Below are 17,591 nucleotides of genomic sequence, written 5' to 3' on the forward strand. Positions count from 1 at the left end.
ATTGAGGACTAAACCTGAGGCAGATATGAGTATTACAAGTGGGGGGCTTTAGAGAAAACCACATGAAGTATGAAATTTGTATCTTTCTCCACTATCACTGTTACAAATTAATTTGAGGGAGGCTTAAACTGGTCATCTGTAAAATGGGTAAAATATTTATTACCTCTTAGCGTTTTTGTAAGGATAAATTAAATGTATATAAAAGCCTTAACACAGTGCTTGGCCCACAACAAGAACTAAACAACTTTTAGCTTAAAAAAAAGAAAAAACTTATTAAATGAACATCACACATAATTCAAATGTCCATTTATCTATCATTCATCCAAAATTTAAGACGTATCTACCTTGAGCTTAGAACTAGAAATAATTTCTAGTGGCTCCATTATCCTTGCCAAAACTTCATACAGTCTTAGCTAAACATTCCAATTAATGTGTTGTGGTATCTCAGTGTGATTGAATTTGCATTTCTCTAATGAATACAAATGTTGAGAATCTTTTTCACGTGCTTATTTTCCATCTATATAACTTCCTTGGTGAAGCACCTGTTTAAATTTTTTGTCCATTCTTTTAAAAAATGGATTAATTTCCTGTTATTAAGTTTAGAGAGTACTTTATACATTTTGGATATAACTCCTTTATCAGATATGTTACTTGCAATATTTTCACCCTCTCGGTCTTCTCATTCACTTAAAAGTGGCTTCCAAAGAGCAGAAGTTATTAATTTTGATGAGAGCAAATCTGACAGAGAACATCATGCTTTTTGTGTCATATCTAATAAATCTTTTACCTATCTTCCAAGCCTGCAGTGATTTTTTTCCCCTGTTTTCCTCTAGAAGCCTTACAGCTTTTTAGGATCTATATTTAAGTATATGCTCCATTTTGAGTTAATTTTTATATATGGTATGGTTTGATGTTTATTTTTTTTGGGCAAATGGTTCCATTACCATTTGTTAAAAAAAAGACTACCCTTTCCACATGGAAGGTATTTTGCATTTTGTCAGAATTCAACAGATCATCTATGTGTAAGTCCATCTCTGGACTCTATTCTGTTTCATCAATTTATTTGTCTATATACCAGTATGACACTGTCTTTACTATAATATCTTTTAAGACTTGAAGCTAGGTAGTTTAGGTCTTCCAAATTTGTTTTCCTTTATTAAAGTTGTTTCGCTGTTTCCTTTTCATATGAATTTTAGAAAAAATTCATTACTTTCCACAAAAATGCCAGTGAAAAGTGAGATTCAGATTTCACTGAAAATACAAATCAAAATTGTTACCTTGACAATGTTGGGTTTTCTGGTCCATGAGCACAATATCTCTTCATTTAAGTCTCTTTAGTTTATCTTAGCATGTTAAGTCGTTTTCAGTGTAGAAGCTGTCAGATTTATTCCTAAGTTATTTCCTATTTTTTAATACTATTGAACATGATATTTTAAAAAATTTGATTTCCAATTGGTTGTTGCTAACATAACATACGATAGGTTTTTGTATACTTACCTTGTTTCCTACAACCTTGCTAAAATCACTTAGTTTTTGTACCTTTTTTGGAGAGTCTATCGGATTTTCTATACACACGATTATGTCATTGGTGAAAAAGGATTGTTATTTCTTCCTTTCCAAAATGTGTGCTTGAATTACTTTTTCTTGCCTTATTGCACTAGCTAGAATCTTCAGTATGATGCTGAATAGAAGTAGTGAGAATAAATGTTCTTGTTTTTGTCTTCATCTTTCATCATTAAGAATGATGTTAGTTGGCCGGGCGCGGTGGCTCAAGCCTGTAATCCCAGCACTTTGGGAGGCCGAGACGGGTGGATCACGAGGTCGGGAGATCGAGACCATCCTGGCTAACATGGTGAAACCCCGTCTCTACTAAAAAAAATACAAAAAACTAGCCGGGCGAGGTGGCGGGCGCCTGTAGTCCCAGCTACTCGGGAGGCTGAGGCAGGAGAATGGCGTAAACCCGGGAGGCGGAGCTTGCAGTGAGCTGAGATCCGGCCACTGCACTCCAGCCTGGGCGGCAGAGCGAGACTCCGTCTCAAAAAAAAAAAAAAAAAAAAAAAAAAAAAAAAAAAAAGAATGATGTTAGTGTGGGATACTATGCAGTCAAAACAAGGATGAGTTCATGTCCTTTGCAGGGACATGGATAAAGCTGGAAATCATCATTCTCAGCAAACTATCACAAGCACAGAAAACCAAGCACCGCATGTTTTCATTCATAGGTGGGAATTGAACAATGAGATCACTTGGACACATGGCAGGGAATATCACACACTAGGGCCTGTCGGGGCATGAGGAGCTGAGGGAGGGATAGCGTTAGGAGAAATGCCTAATGTAAATGACGAGGTGATGGGTGCAGCAAACCAACATGGCACATGTTTACCTATGTATCAAACCTGCACGTTGTGCACATCTACCCTAGAACTTAAAGTATAATAATTAAAAAAAAAAGAAAAAAAAGAATGATATTAGTGATAGGCTTTCTATAAACGTCCTCTATCAGTTGGGGAAATGTCCCTCTATTTCTAATTTCTTTAAAGTTTTAAAAGAGAATGGATATTGGATTGAGTCAAATGCCTTTTCGGCATCTTCTCAGATGATTATATTATTTTCTTTTTAATATGATGAATTATGATGACTGATTTTTGGATATGAACTCAACCTTATATTCCTGGGATAAACCTCATTTGGTCATAATGAATTGTCCTTTTAACATTTTGTTTAATTTGATTTGCTAAAATGTTATGCATAATTTCTATATCTATATTCATAAAGGAAATGAGTCTGTAATTTTATTTGTTTGCAGGGTCTTTCTCTGGTTTTGATATCAGAAGTATGCTGGTCTCATTGAATGATTCAGGAGATATTCCCTTACCTTTAATTTCTAGAAGAGTTTGTATTACTTCTTCCTTCAATGTTTGGTCAAATTCGCAAGTGAAGCCATCCAGACCTGGAGTTTTCTTTGCAGGATTATTTTTAACTACAGATTTTATTTCTTTAATAAATATAAAGCCCTTCAAATAATCTATTTCTTCTTGAGTGTGTTTTGGCAGTTGTCTTCTTACAAGAAAAGTTGTTCATAACATTCTTTTATTATTCTTTTAATATAAGTAAAATCTGTAGTGATGTAACCTTGCTCATTGTTGATTTTGGTAATTTGTATCTTCTCTTTTTTTCTTAATCAGTTAGGCAAGAGGTTTATCAATTTTATTGATCTTCTCAAAGGACTACTTGTTCGTTAATTTTTCTCTATTGTTTTCTGCTGCCTGTATCGACTTGTGCTATCATCTTTATTATTTCCTTTCTTCTACTTACTTTGGGTTTCACTTGGTTTTCTTTTTTTAGTTTCTTAAGGCAGAACTTGATTTCACTGATTTGAAATGTTTTCTTTTCTTGTATAGACATTTAGTGCTATGAATTTCCCTCTAAGTGCTATTTTAGTTATATCCCACAAATTTTGATATGTTTTGTTTTCATCTTCACTCAGTTCAAAATACTTTATGATTTCCCTTTTAATTTCTTTTTTAACTCACGCGTTATTTGGAAATAACTTTGTTACTAATTGCTAGTTTAATTTCACCATCTTAAGACTTGTTTTATAACCCATAATATGGTCTACCTTTGTAAGTGAACCATTTGAATTTAAAAAGAGTATGTATTCACTGTTGAAGGATGAAGTATTTTATAAATTGTAATTATGGCCAATTGGTTGATAACGTAGCACAAGTCTTCTACATCCTAAATGATTTTCTGTTGACTCGTTCTATTAATTATTGAGAGAGCATTGTTGACATCTCTAATTTCTGATTTTTATTCGAGAAGGACTAATCATTTACATTTACAGTGAATACTGATAGAGCTAGGTTTTAATCTAACCATTTTATTATCTATTTTCTATGTATTCCATCTATTTTTGGCTCCTCTTTTCCTCCTTTTCTGTGTTCTTTTTGACCTCTCAATGTTTCTCACATATTCAAAATCTTTCCTATTTGCTGTTTAGTCGATCATTTAAAAAACACGATTAACCCAAACTATAACCATAGTATAGCATTGCATAATACTCATGTTAGTTAAATATTAGTTTAATGTCTCTTACATAGCACATGTTCAGTGATGCTACCATTGAATAAAAAATAACTAGATACTTATTGCATTTAATTTTGCCAAATATATTCTAATAACTGAGGAGAGAACTGAACTATCTTACTAAGAAAATTTCTATTTTTGCTAAAGGATCTATAGGAGATTTTACGAACCAATAGAATAATCTTGATTTAAAATCATGGCCTTCAGATTCCTACATAATAAATTTGCTGGCATTTACTTTTTTAAGGTACAAGATTCGGACCGATCCATTAGCACTAAGAAGTCAAAATATTCCATTTGAGAGATGACACTAAAATAAGACATCTTTTTTGCTTAAAAGATTTTATCAGGAAAATAATAATAATAATAATAAAGTTCTAAAATTGGCCCCTATTCAGAGAGACACAGCTGATTTTCTCACTCTCATTTACCATATACTCTCTTAAATACTGTCATATATTTATCTAACATCTTAATTGTTACAGTGCAATTGAGGAGGTTTATAGTTAAACTGGATTTATAAGTATAGAATAACCTATACTATCAAGTATATGTCTTTAAAAAGCATACTTTATGAATATATGCAAAAATGAGTGGACCATATAGTCCCTGAGGAGTGGTAAAAAGGAATCTAGAAAGAATGAAAAGTCTTTATGTAGAAAGCAACAGGGAAAGAATAAAATCTATAAGCTAATAGAATTAATAGACTAGGTAGGCAAGAGACTGCTGTTTCTGGTAACTAGCCTTGTAGAATTTTACTATATAATAACTTACAAAAAAAAAAAAAGAAAAAAAAAAAAAGAAACTATGTCCAAGAGAAAGTGAATTATAAGTGTAAAAAAAAAATTATTGTAAAAATAAAAAGTAACTTTACCTGATCATCGTTTTCATCTGAAAAGGTTATTGATGTAAGCTTGTAGTTATTCTTCAATAAAAATTCATTGACTAAGAAGTTTAGAGCTCTCTTTTCAAGAGGTTTGATTGGCTCCTGGAAGCAAAATAAGAGGCAAACAGGAAATCATAAGTTTTCCTCCTTCAATATTTATGTTCCCATTTTATGTGGAAGATAATTTTACATTTGTCTTCCATCACTCACCTGAATTTCAGGACTTGATTTGTAATTTTTTCGTTCCTGTAAAGGAACTTCATGTTCTGGTGGAAAAAACCATAAATATTATTTTACTATTTTACATTTTAAAATATCTCTGCTACTTCTACATTGTCAAAGTTGAAAAGTCTCAAAAAAGTTTTATGTACACCACCTGCGGCCTTTGTCAGGTTGGCTCGGAGGGCCTGAATGGTCTCCTTGGCTTTCCGTAGTTCAAACTCCAGGACTGGACAGGGATTTGGAATAAACACACAAAGGCATCCAACCAAGAAAAGGGAAACAAAAATTAAAAAATAAAAAGCAAGGATGGGTGTGAAAAAAAAATACAATTTGTATTGAAAACAGAAAGCATGCAATCTTTATGAAACTTGTGAACGCATGCAGCAGAGTTGATTTGCAAGCAAACTGGTGAATGTTTTCCATAGTTTTAGTAGAATTCAGGGGGTTATTATCCAATGTTCTAGCTGTCTGACAGGGAATAGTTCTATTTAAAAATAAAATCTATGGCATACTCTCGTTTAAATAAATAAAAATATTAATAATCTGGGTACTTCTGCTTTATTCAGTCTAGGTAAGAAATGTAATGGATGTGTTCAGGTGACATAATTTTAGGGGATAAGGTAAAAATTAGATGAAGCCCAAGCAAATATTCTTAAAAAGAGAAAACTTAGGATTTTTTTTTTTTTTTTTTTACAAAACTTAATTTAAAATGCATTGTCTAGAATAATGTTATAAATCAACGTACAGAAACGTTAGTGAATAGATCCCTTTGTTAGGATGTTGAAGGAATATGGTTTAAATATTTAACAAATGTCATGATGCCTATATATTTTTCTACAAACAAGAGTATGTTTTCTAAAAACAAACATAGATATGTCAAACACATATCAAAAAAGTAATAAAAACCCAAAACCCAAAGGGTTTTATTTTTCATTTAGAGCCACAGGAAAGAAATAGTTTCACTTTTAATTTCTAATTAAGATAATTCTATAGCAAATGAATGTGTACATTTCTAAAAGTATAGTTTTCTAAGGATACTGAGTAGGACTAAGTAGAATATCAAAGTTTCTGATAACTCTTCTAATAAATTTGTTCATGTTAAGAGGTACTAGTGAAACTCATAATTTCTCCTATTATCACATAGTGATTATGTCATAAATATGAATATTGAGAAACATTTTAATAAACTCTTTAAAATGTTTCATCACGAGTGAGATTTAACTATGTGTGTCTCAACTGGGGATTTTTCTTAAAATGTGTAATTACTGTGCTGAAGAAAAAGCCAAGGTTAGACGAGAAAAAAATATATTTCCGAGAAGTAAAGCTCTGGGAAAATTAAGTGATCTTTGCCACAAATGAATATTAAGAAATTATAGTAGTTAAATCATTCTGCATAAAAACTGGAACTTAAGGTTTCATCTTAAAGATGCAATTTTTTCCTAACTGACTAATACACAGAAAAAAGATGCCAAATGAGATGTTATCAGAGCCACGGCTATAAAAATATATGGAAAAATTAGGATTCACTCAGTTTGCACATTTTCAATAAAAACAAGATGTAATTGAATCACATCTAGTACACAAAGGCCAATTATTTTGATGCACAGAATTTAACTGCAGCAACATGGAAGCACCACTAAAAATCAGATGACGTTGTATGTTACTATATGTTTTTTGGTAGTCAGCAATGCTGATCTGCAAATACTTCTGTGCAACAAAGTTAAACATTTTTCTTAACATTTACACTTCCGGAAACTCTTAGAGTTGCATTGAAGTAAGACTGGACACATTCAGTGTGCAAGGTAAGTACAGAATAGGTTTACACACAGCATGTTGGTTTACTTTTTTTTTTTTTTTTTTAACATTTTAAAACTCTAGGCAATTGATTTTGATTTAAAAATACCTAACTGTATCTTAAATAAAACAAATACATATATCATGCTTTTGATATCACTTAAAATTTTCTAAGACATTACAGAACAATTGCAGATCAGAAGTGCCCTACGCCAGAATGATAGAAATATGGAAAAAAAAGAAAAAGAAAAAGAAAAAAAAAACTGGTTAAAACACAACTGGGAAAAAACTCAAAATGCAATTGGTGAAAGTTTAGGTGACCAAAACACTGAATGATTAAGGCACAGAAAGCCAGAAAAACCCATGTCAGACGGCAAGAATTTATATTTTTATGCACATCTACATATATATTGCCAAATGTCATTAGAAGTTACCAATGCTTTGAAAAGATAGTACTTATCAATATGAATTCACTCTGCTGCATGTTTCTTAATATACAATATAGACTTTAAAAGACAAAGGCATATGTTTGAATCTATAGCACATTTCTATAAAGGCATAATATGATCAAGTAATTGCAGTTACATGAGAAAGTTTCAAAAGAAAGGTTAATAGCAGTGTTATATATACAGATACATGAATGTATTTTCTTTATTAACATTAAAGCTAAAAATTAATTATCCTGTAAAGAGAGACATTGTGCCAAACAACCTTGCAAATACTTTTAAAATATTGTAATTCTTCCTAAAAATGTTTGAGGATATGTATGTTTATTAAAAATGCTGCAGGAATGAACAACCAAGAGGCTCATTCTACTAGTCCAACTCTGCTGAATATGATTTTACTAGAACTAAAGTAATAACTGCAAAGATGTAGATGTATATTAACATCACATATCATAATCTTACCAAAACAGTTAACACTTAAAAGTCAGTATAAGCAACTCTAGATTAGTTGAAACAGTTATTTCTCAAGCTGCAATGGATAATACTGTAGTATATTAGAGGCACTTGAGTGCTTAAAGGTTGCGCTTTCATGACTTATGAGATGTACAACTATGTGGAGACACCAAAGGTGAAATGTGAAATTTCAAAGTAGAAATATCAATACTTTGTTGTCCAACTCAATTCATCACTAATATTATCTTGAAATGCTTGCTAGACTTAGTTCTTTTTGGCTCACATTCAAAATATTGCTGTATTTTAAAAGATCTTTTCCATAACACTGGTCTGAAGAAGTAGTTTTTCCTTCCCATTCTAGTTCATTATTGATGAGTTCCAATCAATAGGTCTGAGTCATCTACTTTGCTATGTAAAGTTGTCTTCTTTCAAGTCAGAATTTTCTGGAATTTTTTCCTGACTATAAGGTGATTTGAAATAACACTTCCCCATTTTTAATACTTATTTTAGTATCCAAGAACAGTTGTAGGAAAAGAAAAAATTCTCTTTTCAGTTTTTGTAAGAATATGAGTTAGAATAAAATCCCATCCCTAAAATAATACAGAAGTCCTAAGGCAGTACTATCATCACCTCTACCAGGTTTAGAAAATTCTTCCTGCCAATTATAGACTTGAGAAACTTAGTACTGTTAGGCATGACTTAGCAATAAATAAGTGAAAGCAAGATGCAATCCCCATAGTTTGTAGATATTTGTTTTTCTATATTCAACTTGGTGGGAACAAAGCATCCTCTTTCCCACAGCATTAAAATAAAATTCTTCCCATTATTGTTCTTTCTGCTTGAGTTCCTCTATCACTCATCTCAAAGTTGGTGTTTATCAGTGTATCATCCTTAGCCATTTTCTTAATTTACACACTCCACTGGAATGACTTTCACTCTTGTGGTTTTAAGTTTCACAAGTACTCTGAAGACTCCAAAATTTAAAAAATATTTTCATAAGACAAAGACCTACCCAGTTATCTCCTGGACATGCCCACTTGAATGTCTCATAAATTACTAGTTCAATCTTATCTAAATGGATCTCATCATCTTCCTTTCAAACCTGTTTCTCCTGCCGTCTCTCCAATAATGGCACCATTATTTACCCAGTTGGCCAAATGGGAAACCTGCAGATGACTATTCACTTATTCCTTGGCCTTACTCTCACACCAATTAAATGTCTAAGCCATACTGATTCCAACCTTTAATAACTCCCTAAATAACCATTCATCTAAACTGTCTCTGCAATTGTCATAGTTCAGACCTTTATGACTTAATATATAAATTACTACAATAACCTAAAACCCTAAAGACCCTGACAAATTATGCAGAAAACCATGATTTTCTAAACTTATATGACCATAAAATTCTGTTTCTTTTTTCCCACTTTTGTTTTTCCCTTATGAAACGAACATTCTCGTGAAATACACTTTCGGAAATGTTAATCTAAAGTAAAGATAAAACCCTCCTTCTCCAGCCCACAAAAATTTAATGAACATATAATCACTTGTATTTTTAGATTAAATATAACCACCCACCACAATGATGTATTCTTTTTTTCTCTCTGAGCCTATTTTAATTTCATGGTGACGAATAACAAGAAATCTATTTTCAAAACGCTATTTATCTTCTTTACAGCCTTGTTGGAGCACCTATCCTATTTTAAATCCAACAAAATTATGAAGTAAGATTTAGGTATGGTTTAAATCAAGAAAATAAAAATGTACTGCTAATAGGAAAGAAAAGATTTATCTGTACCTAGGGAGAAACATCAAATTAGAAGCCAAATAGGCTTATTTAATCCTGATAAGGCTAGATATGGATGCTGCCAGGCCATTACCTAAGAAATGAGAAGGCTACTTCTAATCCAGGAGACAGGGACAGATGATCTCAGAGCAAAAATCTAAAGACCATTTTAGAATGTCTACTAGATTATGTAAGCTTCCTAAAGGCTTCATGTCTGTACTGTTGACTGATGTTCCTAGAGCAGCATAATGCTTGAACTATAGAGAAGGCACTCAGCAAATACTTGCTGAGTACAAATGGACATTCCAATACTTGTCTGAAACATTAACTGATCTTACCAGCATTCAGGAGTGTCGTTGCCTACAAATCAGAAAGCATAGTTCTAGTTCTCCAGATCTCAAAACAGAGTTAAGGTGTTAACTAGGGAAGTAATTCAGTAATAGAGATGTGAGAACAAATAAAGTCAGGGACTCTGATGCTAAAAGATAGATCTTGTGAACCTGAAACAGGAATATAGGGGGGGTTCTAAATCAACAAGGTCTCTATTACCATTTCCAATGTACTGAACTTATATCTGTATGACAGATATAGACATATTTCAGACAAATTTCTGAAGAGCAGAAACGTTATCTATCTTGTATGTCTACATAGAAACCTAACACATAGTACCTAAGACATAGCAGATGCTCGAAATGCCTAAAATAAGTTAAATAATGGCTATCTCGATATTTAGAACACAGATGTCTCTTGTTACCTTTAAGAAAACTAGAAAATTGAAGAGGTACATTGTATATGTGCTAAGTACAGTAGTTTTGTTTAATAACATAAAGGCTTTTACCTAAAATGAAAAATCACCTATATTAAACTCATTTTGGTTCAATGTCTGCTACTACTTAAATCATTTTATATAAAAATGTATACTTCACATAGAAAATAAATTGAGAAATGGAAAATAGCTAAAATAAAAAGTTTTTAAAATTTTACTTCTTTTCTAAGAAAATGGCTCTGTGAAATAGTTTCATATAAGAAAGACAAGAATATTCTATCCACATGAATATACAGATGGGTCAGAGCTACAGCCTGGTACTAAAAGATCTATTGTGGGCTCTGGAATAAAACCTCTATATGATACATCCTGATCATGCCCCTTACTATATGTAAGCTACTGGGTAAATTTCTCAACCTTGGTATAAGCATTAGTTTTCTAGGCTTATAGAAACTATAAACCTAAAAATGACCTATTTTGCAGCATTCCTAACAAGATTAAATAAAATATTTTATATAAAGCACCTAGCATAGTACCTGACATGCAGTAGGTGCTTAATAAACATTTGTTCCTTTAGAGATCCCTTCCTCTTTGAAGGAATATGTGTGCAGATGTGAAAAAATAACCAGACTTTTAAATCTACAAGAAAGGTGGTAAGAATGATGCTGAAAACAAATCTAGTGTCTGTCTCATAAATTAACACCTGATTAAGGGTTAGAGGAGACCCTTCATTTGCCAGGTGGGTAAACAGACTCATTAGTGTGTTATCCACAAGCTCCTTCTACCCAGTATTGGTATAGGAAAAGAATACAGATGTTTGTTCTTAGATGTCTCTTCATTCTTCTTCTTTTCCCCTCATATCATAGTAACAGACACAGTTTATTCTGTTATCCTACAGAAGCTTATTTCAGAGCTTCTGCCAACTTGGGTAGATTTGAAATGAGATATTCTAACACTTTAAGTCATAGAAGCTTCAAAATTAAATCATTGGGAGATGGAATTTACAATTAAAATAGTGGAAAGATTTGAAAAATTTGCAGCCTGTCCATGTAGATTGAAAAGGTATGTTCAGAGAACAAACTAAGGGTGTGGTAAGTGGCCATTTTCTAAGGATATGAGTAGAAGGAAGCCAGGTAAGACATCAAGACAATGGGAGAAAGACCTTGAAGGCATCGCAGAGCTCTTTCAGGCTGTCCCTCCTATGACAGTCCCAGAGTTCTAGGCGGGTAGAGTAGTTTTGGGAGGCAGGACCAGGGTCCCTCTGTGATTTTACTGCTCAAAGCCGCCTCAAAACTCTGCTCCCTGCATTCTGGTGCAGTACTCCTTGGCCACTCCATCTATGGCTCCAGCAGGTCCAAGTGAGGCTTGTGGTGCAGCTCCACAGGGTACAAGCAGTAAGCTTTGGCAGCTTCCTTGTGGTGTTGACTCTGTAGACATGTAGACTGTATGAGCTGTGGGGCCATGGCAGCCTCCACCTAGAATTCAAAAAACGTATTGCGAAGCCTGGGGGCCCAGGCAGAAACCTACTGCAGGGTCAGAGTTGCCACAGAATCTCCATCAGAGCAATGCCAAGAAGAGCTGTGGGAGTAGGGCCACTTCTGAGACCCAGAACTGTAGAGCTACCAGCTTGCAGGAGTAGCCTGGGAGAGCTACAGGCACAAGACTCCAACCCATGAGGAGTTAGTGAGGTTTACATGCGATTCAGTGGCAGATGAGAGGACAATTATCTTTTCCCGATTACTGGCCTTTTGACAGGCTTTTCAAGTAAAAGCAAAGAGTCACAATCTTTTTGTGAATAGGAATTATGATTAATTGAAACTTTTAAAAAAAAGTTTCATCCACACACTCACACATTTGGTTCAGTAACAAGCCATGATACGTGAGCACTAAACGACTGAAATATATTCTCTTGGGATTATATATGCTCTTCTTCCTATTTTTCCTACTGAACATGAATCACAGCATTTATTTATATATGAGCACGGTATAGTAATAAAAAGTTATTTTATTTCTTCAAACAAGATAAATAGTATATTCTATAGGTTAAAAATGTAAGGTCTGCTGTCTTATGATAGTCTCAAATTAAAAAAAAAAGGCCAAAATTATCACATATTTAATAAATTTCAATCCTAGTTGTGCAAATCTGGGGGTTATCCAGGTTCGCTGCCCTTTGCTCACTGTCTCTCAAAAAGCGTTTAGGTCAGACAGAGAATATCAACCTTTTTATTCTGCCTTCTAATAAAAAGTTACACAGTGAAAGAAAATGTTATGTACACAGTGAAATTTGGTCAGAGGAACTTCTACTTTCTTCTTCTCTTCTACCTATATTGACATAAATAGAGATTATACCAATTAATGATTATATATATATATAATGATTATATATACACCTTTTTTTTTTTTTGAGACGGAGTCTCACTCTGTCACCCAGGCTGGAGTGCAGTGGTGTAATCTTGGCTCACTGCAACCTCCGCCTCCTGGATTCAAGCAATTCTCCTGTCTCAGCCTCCTGAGTAGCTGGGACTACCGGCACATGCTACCATGCCTGGCTAATTTTTGTATTTTTAGTAGAGACGGGTTTCACCATGTTGGTCAGGCTGGTCTCGAGCTCCTGATCTCAGCTGATCCACCCGCCTCCGCCTCCCAAAGTGCTGGGACTACAGGTGTGAGCCACAGTGCCCAGCCTAATGATCATAAATTTAAGCTAAACATTTTGCATTTATGTCAGCTTCCCCCTACTTAGAAGTACTAAAATATCTAAATCAGGACAATAATAATAAACCTCTTTAATTTTACTCAATCTAAAATATAAGTTTTAATAAGGAAATTAAAGGAAAAAACATAATTATATAGATAACTTCTGGGTAGGAGTTATTTTTTAATATGTAACAATTTGTACAATAAAACTATACAAAACTACATATGGTCTCTAAATAAACTAAAATACCATATATTTTATAATATAAATAGCTAATACATATAACAAGCGCTATTTAATGAGTGATATAATTAGGATAAATTCATCCTAAAATTTGAATTGTTAATTTTTAGATATTACCAATGTGATTTGCCATTTTGATAGAGTTGTTAATAAATGATGCTCATAACTCAACCACGATTTGACATGGAGAGCCACATTAAACTATTCTAGTGACTTCCCCATTACATGGATATTCTGCTATTATTTATATTGCTGAATCCTCTCTCAGAAAAACAATTACATTTTTTTTCTAACTCATATAACACTGTCTGATATTTTAAAATATTCAATATCTCTAGTCTTGAGCAAGGAATGAAAATCATTTATTGGAATGACATTTTTAATTAGACCAAACCTAATCTTTTATGCCAAGAGGTAGCAAATAATAGTCAATCGTAGACTGTTCCTGGGCTATGTAGATTTGAATCCTAGCTCTGCTACTGAGTCTTATATAATTTCTCTCAGAGCCTCAATATCCTGGGGACAGGAACAAGATAACAATTCTATAACTCAGTGACTTAATATAAATTTAGAACAGTGTTTAGAATGGAACAAATGCTATATAAGAATCAGCACTCATTTTTATTCATAATGACCACAAGGGTTAAGCATTTGGTATATTTTAAAAAACTCATCCCAGTAAATGGAAGAAATATTCAACAGAGTTGGTCAAGAGAGAAATCACGTTATAGGTATTCCCCAACCCCATATTTCTTTCACAGGCCCTGTGTGTCCCATGCGGCATCCCTTTTGTTCCAGAAGTACCTACCATTTTGATGGAGCTCAAAATACTCAACTGATGTCTGTCTGCTTTCCCCATCTCTCTCAAAGCCTAAGTCTTATGAAAACTACAATTCCTGCAAGGCACTCAAGAATGACTTCAATGGCAGACAGACACAGACTTGAGGCACCAGAAAGGTAGCAGATATTTACACCCAAGGAGCCAAGGCCGCTACAGGGTGAATTCCAAAGTGGACCCCTAGCAAATTCCAACAGGGCTTATCTGGTGTAGGCAGAACACTGGGTACAAACTGATCCGCTGAAGTTCCTACAGATTCAGTGGTACTGCCTGGAAGTCAAGACTGGTATGGGAGAGAGGATGGGGGGATGGGCAGGGAGGAAGATTGACATGAGCAACCAAGCAATTAAAAAGGATGTTGTCCTTCTTATTGGGATGGGCAGCGTCCTGGAAGCCCTCACTGTATCAGTCATTAACCCTCTTTTACTGGATCATAGCAAAGTCAGAAGTTTCTGAAGACATGCTGTGACAGCTGGGGAGCACTCAGGGATCTCAAGGCAAAGTTTTAGCAACAAGCACAGAAGTATTTCAACCTTTTTTTTTTTTAATTTAAGAGATTAGGTGTCATTATGTTGCCCAAGCTGGTCTCAAATTCCTGGCCTAAAGCAATCCTCCTACCTCAGCTTCCCAAATAACAAATAGCTGGGATTACAGGTGCAAACCACCATGCCTGGCTCAAAACCAATTTTTAATAATCAATAGAGTTGTGTTGGTACACATATGTGACTATCAGCCCTGGTTTGGAGGATCAAAGGAATGAGGCTAAGGTCCAGCTTTGTCTTGGACCTGTCATACATGAGTTTCACAACTGTGTGGTTGTAAACTGCTGGCTCCAAGTATAACTTATCAAATTACAGGGATACATAACCAGAAACTCAGTACCAGAAGAAGAAAAAGTTGGAGAACCCCCAAACTTGCAGTAAATTAGTAATTAGTAACATAACTTTGTATAATAACTGTATATGTTATAGTCACGTACCAAATTGTAGAAGGAAAAAAAATTCCTCAAGCCATTTCATTATTTCTGGAATGTCAAAGAATCCAAATCTGTCCTTACAATTTTACTCACCTGCCACTTTTTCATCTGTTTCCCTGTTACCATCATCTGAATATCTTGCAAAGTCTAAAGAATCAAGGGTACTAATGCTCCCAGCTCGATCTATAATAAAGAGAAATATAAAAAAATTAAATGTGCATTTTAATTTAATTGTTAAAATAAGGAAGAGGAATTCAAATACTTATAATTATTTCTAGTTAATAAACCAGTAATTCTAAGATCTAGGAGTTCTTTTAAAACAACAACAACAAAACAAAGTAAAAATGCTAACAGCAATCAACTTTAAAGAAACCAAATTTCCCTGCCCAAATCTCTGGCCAACTCCCAAACAATACACACACAGGCAATATTGCAAGCAGCCCAGCTAAGGACAAAACAAACAAACCAAACAGAAATTTGAGCTGCCACCTAAGAGTTTACAGATTGAACAAGTGCCTACTGAAAGAACAGAATCCAGTCTTCACAGCCTAACACACACATCATCCATCGCACAGTCAAAAATTACTTGATACACAAAAACCAGTAAAATGTGATCCACTCCAAGAAATAAAACAATCAACAGGGACCAACTCCTAGATGATACCAGGAGATAATGGTAAAATCAGTAGACTAACATTTTATAATAGCTAGTATAACTATGCCATGTGAAGTAAAGGAATATATGTATACAATAAATGAAAGCAGTTAATATCTTAGCAAAAACTATGGAATGTAAAAAATGCTAATAGAAATTCTAGAACTGAAATACAAACATCTGAAATTAAAAATGCCTTGTATAGCCTAATCACAGAATGGAGATGAGAGAGGAAAAGGTCAGAAATCTCAAAGATGGATTAATGGAAAGTATTCAATCTGCAGAATACAGACAAAAAAGATTGAAAAGAAAATTGACAGCGACAAGTGGAACAATAACAAAGGTCTAACATATGCAGAATTGGAGTCCACAACCAATGAGGCAAGAGATGGGACAGGTGCAGGTCCAAGGTCAGAGAACATCAAGGAGGATAAATAAAGAGAAGAGAAACTTAGGCACCTATTAATCAAATTGCAAAAACCCAAAAATTTAGAAAAATATTAAAAGCGGACAGAGAAAAACAATGTTCTCATAGAGGGAAACAATGATTTGAATGACTGCTTATTCCTCATAAAAAACCATGAAACCAAAAACATCCAGTTTGGAAAAGAACAAGCAAAACTATTACTATTCACAGATGACATGATGTTATATCTAAGAAACTCTCAGGAATCCACTAAAAAACAATTAGACCTAACAAATGAGTTTTTCAAAGTTTCAGAACATGGGACCAATGCACAAAAATCAGTCAGATTTTTATACATTAGCAATGACAAACCAAAATTAAAACGAAGACAAGTTTCATTTCCAAACACATCAAAAAAAACTTAAGAATACATTTAACAAAAACATGCAAAACTTATACAGTAAAAACTACAAAACACTATCCAAAGAAATTAAAGATGATCTAAATCAACAGAAAGACAGACCAGGCTTACAGATCAGAAGATCCATATCAGGATAGCAATATTCCACAATTAATCTTCGGATTCAATGCAATTCCTATCAAAATTCCAGCTGGCTTTCTTTTTTTTTTCTTTGCTGAAATTGAGAACTTGATGCTAAAACTCACATGGAAACAAAAAAGTCTCAGAATAGCCGAATAATCTTGAAAAGGAATAAAGATGGAGGACGGATGCTTCCTGATTTCAAACTTAAGAGTAATCAAGGCAGCACAGTTCTGGCATACAGATATAGAACAATGCAATAGAATTGAGAGTCCAGAAATAAGCCCTTACATTTATGGTCAAGTGGTTTTTGACAATAGTACCAAGACACTTCACTGGAGAAAAGAAGTTTTTTCAACAAATTGTGTTGGGACAACCGTATTTCTACATGTAAAAACAAGGAAACTGGACCACTACTTCACATCACAAGCGAAAATGGATCATAGATCCAACGTAACAGTGAAAACTGCAAAACTTTTATTAGGAAATGCAGAAGCAAATCATCATGGCCTTGGGTTAGGCAATAATTTCTTAGACATAACACAAAGCATAAGCAATGTGGTAAGCAGAAAAATGGCTCCTCCCAGATGTCCACATCCTAATCCTTAGAATGTGTGAATATGTTACTTTACATGGCAAAGTTGAAGTGAGGTTGCAGATGTTATTAAGATTGCTTATCAGCTGACCTTAAACTAGAGACATTATCCTGGGTTATTCAGATGGACCTAATGTAATCACAAAGATCTTTAAAAGTGGAGGAGGGCCATGAGCCAAGGAATTCTGGCATCCTCCAGGACCT

At 33.9% G+C, this 17,591-nt stretch overlaps 1 protein-coding gene across 12 annotated transcripts in view; it reads right to left on the reverse strand.

Moving 5' to 3' along the window:
• RELCH (RAB11 binding and LisH domain, coiled-coil and HEAT repeat containing) overlaps nt 1–17,591 on the reverse strand; it is a 121,476-nt gene that overhangs the window by 81,841 nt on the left and 22,044 nt on the right. For 10 of the 12 annotated variants that reach the window (XR_003016916.2, XM_011733318.3, XM_011733317.3 and 7 more), the window contains exons 2-5: nt 15,284–15,373; nt 5,346–5,417; nt 5,180–5,235; nt 4,958–5,071 (exon numbers count right to left, since the gene is read on the reverse strand). Coding sequence is in view for 11 of the 12 variants with exons in the window: in XM_011733318.3 (XP_011731620.1) it covers nt 4,958–5,071; nt 5,180–5,235; nt 5,346–5,417; nt 15,284–15,373 (332 nt within the window). In the remaining variant the exon portion in view is untranslated. The remainder of the gene's footprint in view (nt 1–4,957; nt 5,072–5,179; nt 5,236–5,345; nt 5,418–15,283; nt 15,374–17,591) is intronic. The other 2 variants (XM_011733321.3, XM_011733320.3) reach the window with 1 other exon arrangement.

Source organism: Macaca nemestrina, chromosome 19, assembly GCF_043159975.1.
Source record: "Macaca nemestrina isolate mMacNem1 chromosome 19, mMacNem.hap1, whole genome shotgun sequence".
Taxonomy (NCBI): Eukaryota; Metazoa; Chordata; class Mammalia; order Primates; family Cercopithecidae; genus Macaca; species Macaca nemestrina.